We start from the raw sequence: 9,639 nt of genomic DNA, 5'->3' as shown, positions 1-9,639 counted from the left end.
AATACGTTATTTACCCTGTATTTAGAACTTTTTTTTCATGCAGTTGAAATGGACAGGTTGCCAGTCTGTGGCAGAGACTCAGACGAGCATTCATGTTCACATTCACACCGATAGTCATTTTGAAATCAGTATTATAGGACTGTGGGAAGAAGTCAAGGTACCCCATAAGGAACCCGTGCAGGCACAGGGAGAACATGTAAACCTCACTCAGTCATGCCCAACTGGGGGCTTTTTGCTATGAGGTGATTACCATGCAGTCCTTAAAAATACATCTGCCAGATGACACTCTGCCAGACAGATAATTTGAATTATAGATGATAGTAGCATGAGATATAAATTATTTCCTGTATCTGTCTTTGTGGTAGTGGAGCTGAATCAGTCTGTTACATAAGGTGGACCTCAGTGATATTCCTGTCCATCACAGCTTTAAAAGTTTCCTGTTTGCAACCAATCACAGAGCCACAGAAGCAGATGATTTCTTCATCTCAACAAAATCATTTACTAGTCAACAGTCAAACATGGTGGTGGTAGTTTGCTGGTCTGGGGCTGCTTTGCTGCTTCAGGATGACTTGCTGTAATTGATGGAACTGTGAATTCTGCTCTCTTCTAGAAAATCGTGAAGGAGAATGTCTGGCCATCTTTCCGTGCCCTGAAGCTCAAGCACACTTGATTTATGCAGCAGGACAACAATCCAAAACACATCTGCAAGTCTACCTTTGAATGTGCTGTGCTGGCCTAGTCAAAGTCCAGACTGAAATCCAAATCAGATACTTTGACATAACCTTACACAGGTTGCTCAAAAATGCTTAATTAAAACAGTTTTGCAAAGAAAAGTGAGCCAAAATTCCTTCCAAGTGATATGAAAGATCTATTGCCAGTTACCACAAATGCTTGATTGCAGTTTCTGCTGCCAAGGGGCACACAACTAGTTATCAGGTGTAGGGGACAATTTTAACACAGCACCAGTTGGTTTGGCTATCTTTTTCTTGCAGAGTAGTGACAATCTAATTTGTTAACTAATGCCATTGTGCAGTAACTTGCAGGTAGTGCAGTTACATACACATTTGCATTGTTTTTATTTATTTTCTATCTATTTATTTATTTATTCATTGCAATTTTTAATAACTATTGAAATTATAATTTTTGGGAGTATAAGAAAAAATATATGTTTTTAAACTTTTTTTTCTACCCTGGTCTCTGGTTTCTGTAAAAGAAATTAACTGGTGAACATTGTATACAGAATCCAGACACTAAACATGGCATACCTTGTTGACATTTTACCTCCTTTTTAAAATTATATTTAGTTATTTATTTACTGCGTTGGTTCAAATTTTATGTTAATTGTCATTTCATGATCAATATTATTATTTATTTTTACAGTATTGATATTATATTGAACTTCTGAAAACCTGCTTTTGGCAGTTATCCCCCACTTAAAAAAAAAAAATAATAATAATATTGAAAAAAACCCAAAAACTAACAGAAACCTGCCAACCCACTCTGAAACTTTTACTTAACGTAAACAAACACCAAATAAAAATAATATATATATAAAATCACCAGTCTTTGGAGCATCTGTTCATCATATGACACTAATTAATAGCACACTTGCGTTCGAGCCAAACCACAGGTCTGTCTCAGAGGACATGGGCACAACCAGCTGTTTTTAGCTTAAAGCCGTTTCATGACTTGTTGTCTAGCCTGCATTTTATTTTTTTTAACAGACACCGATGCTTCAAAAGTCCAGCAGAAGGCAGAAACGTGTAAGGTAAATGTGAAAAGAAATCCTGTTTTGCATTCATTGCTGATTTGGAGTGTGGATGTGGGTTTAGTCGGGGCATTAAAGCGTCATCGCGTCGGTCATGACGTTTTTAGAAAGCGGCGCCGCTGCAGACTGGAATGGGAGCTGGCGATTTTTCCCATATTTTGATAGTTTAATCCGTGAATGGCGCCGAAACAGGACCCGAAACCTAAATTTCAAGAAGGTAACAGTTTGTTTCCTTCTTGTTCTGTTAGGCTTGTACCAGCAGCGAGTGCTGGAGTCGCCGAAAAGCTTCAAAGTGTCAGCTAGTTACTGATCGTAACAAACAGCTAGCCGTATTAGCTCTCATTGTTGTTACTGTGAACACTAAATGGGACTCGGGAGTTTTTATTCGCCGCTTTGGTGGTTTATTTCGTCCTGTCATTACTACACAAACCAATTTCAGAAGTAAGAAGCTATATAAACTGTGTTTTCGAGATCTTTTATTGAACTGAAGGTTATATTTTCATTCATGCAGCGTTAGCTTCTCATTGACTGTTAGCTGAGTCCTAGCTAGCTTTTTTTGTACACGGCGTGTTAGCACCGCCTGCTGCTGACTTGGCGCTCATTTGTTGAATTATATACAAGTGGTTAAGTTATTAAATTAACTAGCAGGACTACGTTAAATTTATTTAGTAAAAGTCTTCCTTTTTATTATCAGTGACCAGAATGTTCTCTTGACAGTTAGTCATATTAGTGAGATAATAGTCGAGTTTTCATGTAAACTTCCCTAAATATGCAGTTGTGGTCAATGTTTATATGTAGTCGTTATGTGCATGTAATGCCATGGTATTTTTTTCCACCCTGGAAAACGAATGAGTATACATCATTAATGACTTTAACAACCAAGAACGTGGTACACAAAGTATACATACAGGCTCAAATGTATACATACATTCACTTAAAGCTTTTAAGTAGTGCTTAAGGTTCTACAGTGTCTTTTTAAATGACAAGACCAAGGCGCATTAAGTTCTTGTTGGTGATCATGACTGACTACAACTGGTAGTTTTTATTTTTTATTTATTTTTGTCTGGGGAAAACATTTGTTTGACAGCATTAATTGGGCTGACCAATACCAAAAAAATATGATCTTCTCGATCTATAAAGAAAAGGAAAATATTTAAATTAAGTGAATGTCTCTATTTAAAAACAAACAAAAAATTCATGATGTGATATTATAGTATATAGTATATCAGAAATCTGTTCACTATTTTTATTACAAATTATATCAGTAAGGAAGCTGACTAAATATTCACTGATAATTTATGGCAAAGGGGTGGGATTAAATAAGTGTATACTTCTTCCCACTCCCTTTCAACATGTAAATTAATCAGAATGTTTTTTTGTATGTAATTTGTATAGTATTTTTTTCTCTTATTTCTTTTCTAAATGTACTTGTGTATTGTTCACATGTTGAAATAAATTACCAATCAATCAATACTTTGAACAATGGGACTTTGATGGACCAGTTGGAGAAGTCTAAGTAACTAGGTAAAGATCTAAGAAGAAGATTATAATTTTATTCAAGTTGAAAAGTTGAACAACCCACAAACCACCAAGTCTCAAGCCTGCCATGAACTGGAAACCGCTGCAATACCACCATCACTGTGGTTTCACTGAGTTTTACATTGCTACGGACTAACAGGGTGCCGACCAAGAATAAGCCCCAGCTCCAAAATCAGCACCTTCAAGATCAACTGAAATTTGCAGTTGGCCACATGAACAAGTCAAATGTCTTCTGGAGAAGTTTTATGATCAGATAACTCCATCCCTAGTAAAAAGTTGTACCGTATGTCTTGGCCAGGAATCCAACAAATTTATATTGCCTCTACCAAGTCTGCTAAGAAGAGGGGTCAGATATCCAGTCAGAAGCTTGTTGATGACTACCAAAAGCATCTGGTTGAGATGGAGCTTGCTAAGAGACACAATCAAATATTAGGAGTGTATGTATACTCTTGAGCCTGTGTGGTTAGGACAACATCTAAAATAAATTCAAGTGTGTGTTCGTACTATCCTGGTGGGGATCAAAATCTGACATATACTATACTGGTGGGGAGTTTCTGCACCGTGGGGACCAAAATCCAGGTCCCTACGGGGTTGAAAGCAATTTTCACACTCAAAACGTGGTTTTAGTGCCAGGGTTACAATTAGGTTATGGTTAGGGTCAGGATTAGGCATTCATTTTTGATGGTTAGGGTAAGCGGCTAGGGAAAGCATTATGTCAATGGGATGTCCCCACGAGGATAGCAAACCAGACGTGTGTGTGTGTGTGTGGGGGGGGGGGTTCTTTCTTCTCTCCTGTCAATGCCTTACTCACGTCCTTATTTTGTTATCTTTTCAGGTGAAAGAGTGCTGTGTTTTCATGGGCCATTGCTCTACGAAGCTAAGGTAAGCTGCCTTAATTAAGCGTGTCTCTCATTCAGTCGTCTTCTTTGTGTCTGTGTTTGACAATGAGTCATCCCTCTCTTTGCAGTGTGTTAAGATAAACATCAAGGACAAACAAATCAAATACTTTATTCATTACAGTGGGTGGAATAAGAAGTAAGTTTTTGGTTCCAATAAATCCCGATTAACGTTTGTACAGGAACTGTTTAACAAGTGCTTACATTCTTTTGATGTTGTGTCTTCCAGCTGGGACGAATGGGTTCCTGAAAGCAGGGTGCTTAAGTATGTGGATAGTAATCTGCAGAAACAGAGAGAGCTTCAGAGGGCCAATCAGTACGTCAATACTCTTTTTCTATTCACTATCGACTTTGAACTGACTGTGAGTTCCTTATGACTGTTGGAGCAAGTTAGGCAAAATCCTTCATCCAATTTCAGTAGCACACAATGTGTGCTATGTTTTAAACGTATTGGGACACAACAGAGTTTTAGTCTAGCTCACAATGGGCCTCTATGGAGTCACTATACAAGTGAAGCACATTCAGTCTTAATAGAATATTTTCCTGTAATTTTATTTACACATTAATCTGTTATTTTTATGCTCGAGTAAATGTCCCACTTAGAACCCCCCCCTTTATTTGTGTACTAAATCCCTTTATGCAAGTGCCAACACTAATGTGTCATGCCTATTCATAGTACTACAAAAACTGTGTTGGGTCACGTGCTACAGTGATTTTTAAATCTTGTGAAAGTGTAGTGAGTGTGGTACAAATTAATTATTCCTGAATATCTGAACTTGTTTTAATACAGAGACCATTATGTAGAAGGAAAAATGAGGGGTCAAGCGCCAAATAAGAAGATACCTGCTGCATCGCAGAAAAACGATGTGTGAGTTTTTGTTTTGTTTTCCTCTGTAACATAAGCTGCCAAACTGCTTTTCATATTAACACTTCACACTTAATTAGCTCTTCTTTGTTTGTAGGAAAACCAAAAAGAACAAACAGAAGAGTAAGTACATCACATTGTCTTACAATGTTAGAATTTATAAATGCGATTCTTAAAATTGACTCATTATAAGGCAAGAGTGGCAGTTAATTAAAGCTGTGTCTGTGCAGCTCCTGGAGCAGGAGAAGGGACTAGTTCAGGGGGAGATCCAACCCATCCTCCACGCAAGAAAAGAGCTCGTGTTGACCCAACTGTGGAAAGCGTAAGTTCAGAATTTTGTTTCTGTTGGTAATGTCAAATAATACCAGACTGTGCGAAAATGAACAGGCTTAATGTGCCAATACACCTGCTGCAGTGGTCGCTTTGCTCACTGCCACGCCATCACACAGATGCAGCCATTTATGCCTGCAGTTAAGGCGCAAGAAGTTTGTAGTATTCTCCTAAATGATAGGTGTCGCCACTCAGACACTATCTTGTCATATGCGCTGATGGGGAGAAGTCAAACCGGGAAACCAAAGCTTTGTTTTGTTTTTGTTTTATTTGCAAAGTTCCTTTGACAAGCTCAGCCGAGCACAACGCACCAAGTCGCAAAAATCAAGAGGTGCACGACCGACCAACATGGCACAAGATGTGAAGTGAAAATTATCAAGAGACTACACAAGCGACGCGGCAACCATAAAAAAGCCCTAAGGCTGCTTTGTTTTCTCCTCATGTGGTTTATGAGAACAAAGTAATCGCACTTGGGTGCAGACCAGAGCAACCGCACTGAAACCCTTTGGGGGAGCTGATCTTTCTTTGGTTTCAAACAAACTTCAGAGCGGTTTGTTTATGGTTGTTTATAGGTTTGAGTGGAACACCTTGCTATAGCCGAGAATGCTTTGCATTCTGGAGTGTTGCAGCGTGTATAAACTGTGAAATATTAACCAGATAAAATACAAATGTTAGGACTAAATTTTCCATGTTATCCACTATTCCAGACCACAGCACCTGTTTCCTGTATTTACTTTTGTTGCTCTCACTCCAGACTCGAGTAAGCATACCGAACATTGTTGCATCGTTTTTAGTGACGCATTTTGGCTCACTTGGAGTTTGATTGGCATCTTCTGTGTGAAAAGAGACGAAACCATGGGAAAAAGCTACAAGTTTACAAATTCATGAACTGCATCAGACCAGAGTTAACAAACTATAGGTGTAAAAACGCCTTAATTCACTGCAGTTGCAGCAGTGTAGCAGGAACTACATTTGAAACCACTGTTTATGAAATGTTTCTGAGGCTTGGTTTCCATTTAGGTGTGTAAACATGATTGTTAAAAGCTTTCTTTTAATTAACTTTTTCTTTTTTTCCCCCCCGCACTCCTGTTTACTCAGGAGGAAACTTTCATAAATCGAGTGGAGGTCAAAGTGAAAATCCCGGAGGAGCTGAAACCCTGGCTTGTGGACGACTGGGACTTGATTACACGGCAAAAGCAGGTTAGTAAGCACTGACCTTAAACTCAAGTTTCACTTCACAGCATTTTATACATTGTATTTGTCTACAACATTTCCAAAGTTATTTCTTTCTATTTTGTTTTTCTTCAGCTTTTCCACCTACCTGCCAAAAAAAATGTTGACGCAGTCCTTGAAGATTATGCAAACTACAAGAAATCAAGAGGAAACTCAGACAGCAAGTAAAAACTTCTACTTTTCATCTTCTCAAGCAAAACTGTTTATGGTGCAAGCAATGCAGAGAGAGAAAATGTTTTATTTAAAATGTTTCTAGGACATGGTGAACAAATACTAAGAGTAAAGATTTGACTTTTCTGTTTTCTCTTCACTGATCAGGGAGTTTGCTGTAAACGAGGTGGTTGCTGGTGTCCGTGAATATTTCAATGTTATGCTGGGGACACAACTTCTCTACAAATTCGAGAGGCCTCAGTACGCAGACATCCTTGCCAACCACCCAGATACACCAATGTCTCAGATCTATGGGGCTCCTCACCTACTCAGACTCTTTGGTAAAAGCACTTACACATCATCATGTTTGGTGAAAGAACTAGACAATGAAAACTGTGTAGAAGAGCTAAAGATTGTCCTGTTTTCTTATCAAATTATTCATATAAAGCCATTAGCAAATGTATATTATAAAACTATCAGATGTGTGTTGTAGGTCTTAATGCACAAAAATGATTGAACATGTTTTTGTCTAAGCTTTAACATATTAAACACTGAGCTGTTTCTACCATAAAACTCCAAAGATGCAAAGATGCTTTTTTAAAAAAGATTATCTGCCTTTTCACTTGTGTTGAAAGAGCTGACTGTAAAATCTCTTGATGATTCAGTTGTTACTGGAAATTAACTCTTTGATCTGGGGGAGGTATTATTTCCACTGTAACCACAGTTTGAAGGCACAGCCAAAAGTTTTTCAACTTCATCATCTCTCAACTTGGACTAAGCCCAAAATAACTCCCTATTGGCATTGTCATAATTAAGGTTATAAAAGGTCAGATTCTTTTCTGGATTCGGTCCATCTTTTATGGATGCTTTGTGAAGATAAGATTGGGCCTAGACAGGTGTTTAGTGTCAGGGCAGTGCCCGAGAAATCAGAAAAATATATGCCAGCATCAATCATAAAAAGGAATTGATAGCTTGGAGGCTGTTTATACCCCATCTAGGGCTGGCATGGACAAAACACGAAAGGCATCTCTTTCCCAAGTTCCAAGGAGCCACAAAAGCCACTTGTTAAGTTGGTGAATTAACTCTGGGGTGAGCTGAGGCCAGAACATCAAGCAAATCTGTCCACAGATTCAAAATGGAGATAATCCAACCAAAAGAAACAAAAGGCAAAACGCAGCAATTCAATACCCAACTGACATAAGTATGAGAACTGTTCAAAATTGAATGCAGCCCACCCTTAGTTATTCACACTTGAACACAAACACATTGCAAGACCTACATGTGTGTGGCAGGTTGAAGCTTGCAGCCCCCCCCCCCCCCCCCCCAACGACCCTCAGAAAATCGGGGGCTTGATAGAAAAATAGCTGCAACTCCTAAATGATTTATACGTCTTGATAAACAGTTATAACTGAGAGTCTACACTTTAAAATAAATTAAGATATGACTAAAGTCTCCTGTGGCAGTGTACAGAGACAAAACTGCGAGAGGTTTGTGATTGGCCAAAAGCCTATGGCCCTGACTGTGATGCCATGTTTATTACAGGGTATGTTGTCTCAGTTAATTTCTTGTCATAACAAAGCATCATAAATAAAGTCAAATGACATAAGCTCGGTAAAACATTTGTTGAGAGAAGTGTTGCACACACACCTCCTTTAGATGGTGTTGATTTTTGCTTAAGCAGTAGTAGTGTAGAGGTGTTGACCTTCTCTGTCTAGTCCCGACTTTATCCTTTTGTGTGTGTGTGTGTGTGTGTGTGTGTGTGTGTGTGTGTGTGTGTATTAAACACACACACATATATATGCAAGCATCAACATTTAAAAATAAGGGCTGCTTTAAATTGAAAGTGTGCGGGTGAGGCATGGTTTTGCAATGAGCTGTTATAAATGAAACTGAGGTCAGTGGTCACATGACTTATAAAAGGCTGTCATTGTTTGGTTTTGAAAGTGAGAATCGGAGCCATGCTGGCGTACACGCCCCTGGATGAGAAGAGCCTTGCACTGCTGCTCAGTTACCTACAGGACTTCCTCAAGTGAGTATTCAGGAATCTTAACGAGGCTCATGATGATTATCAAAGCTCAGCAGAGATGAGTAAAATGTTTCTTCATTTCAGGTATCTTGTAAAAAACTCTGCATCGCTCTTCAATGCAAGCGACTATGAAGTTGCCCCTCCAGAGTACCACCGCAAGGCAGTGTAAGGTTTTTTTTATTTTCGGATCAGAAGGCTTTGTGTGTTGACGTTTGGAGACATTCTTCCCAGTTGAAAGGATGTTTTCACAAAACGCCTTTGGAGAGCGGATTGTGAGAGATCTGTTGACGATGTAGAGGAGAATTGGAGCAAGATGTCACACTAATCCCTGGACAAATCCATTTTCTTTCATGTGGAAAGCTGCTGATTATGCTGTTCCTGTACTGGTATGTTTTTGAGTACCACTTTGTAGTTTTTTTTTTTTTGTTTTGTTTTTTTTTTTGTTTGGGTTTTTTTCTCTCTTTAGAGAGAAGAATTTCACGTTCCCTGTTTTAATTCAGATGCTGGCTTAATTTGTCATGTAGGCTGTCACCATTTTTCTAATAAAACCATTCTCCAGATGTTTGTCCTTACATTTACATTTTGTTTAAAGACGTGTTTACGTGAAGATCCTTTGTTTTGTTTTTTAAATGTAGTGCTTTATGGGAGCGTTACAAAAATCAAAATGAAGATGTGATTAGTTGTTTACAACCAAGGTACAGATTTCTTTTCATATATTTTGTTGAAATATATGAAACCCGTTAAGACAAGTCAGTTGTATAATATGCTGTAAATATTTTTAATAGATTAAATATTATTTTGCACTTTTCGCTCAAGTTTAATTTTACTTGAA

The 9,639-nt window shown here is 38.3% G+C and overlaps 1 protein-coding gene across 1 annotated transcript; it reads left to right on the top strand.

The window, feature by feature from the left end:
- Window positions 1-1,834: 1,834 nt before the first annotated feature.
- On the top strand, window positions 1,835-9,367 carry morf4l1 (mortality factor 4 like 1). The gene is made up of 12 exons (XM_026175801.2): window positions 1,835-1,985; window positions 4,143-4,189; window positions 4,275-4,342; window positions 4,433-4,519; window positions 4,994-5,071; window positions 5,166-5,191; window positions 5,299-5,390; window positions 6,497-6,598; window positions 6,707-6,795; window positions 6,950-7,122; window positions 8,726-8,810; window positions 8,892-9,367. Exons 1-12 carry the CDS (start codon window positions 1,946-1,948, stop codon window positions 8,974-8,976), a joined length of 972 nt encoding a protein of 323 aa, XP_026031586.1. The 5' UTR covers window positions 1,835-1,945; the 3' UTR covers window positions 8,977-9,367.
- The last annotated feature ends 272 nt before the right edge of the window (window positions 9,368-9,639 follow it).

Source organism: Astatotilapia calliptera, chromosome 7 (genome assembly GCF_964374335.1).
Source record: "Astatotilapia calliptera chromosome 7, fAstCal68.1, whole genome shotgun sequence".
In the NCBI taxonomy this organism is placed as follows: domain Eukaryota; kingdom Metazoa; phylum Chordata; class Actinopteri; order Cichliformes; family Cichlidae; genus Astatotilapia; species Astatotilapia calliptera.
This window is presented reverse-complemented; position numbering and strand designations above follow the sequence as displayed.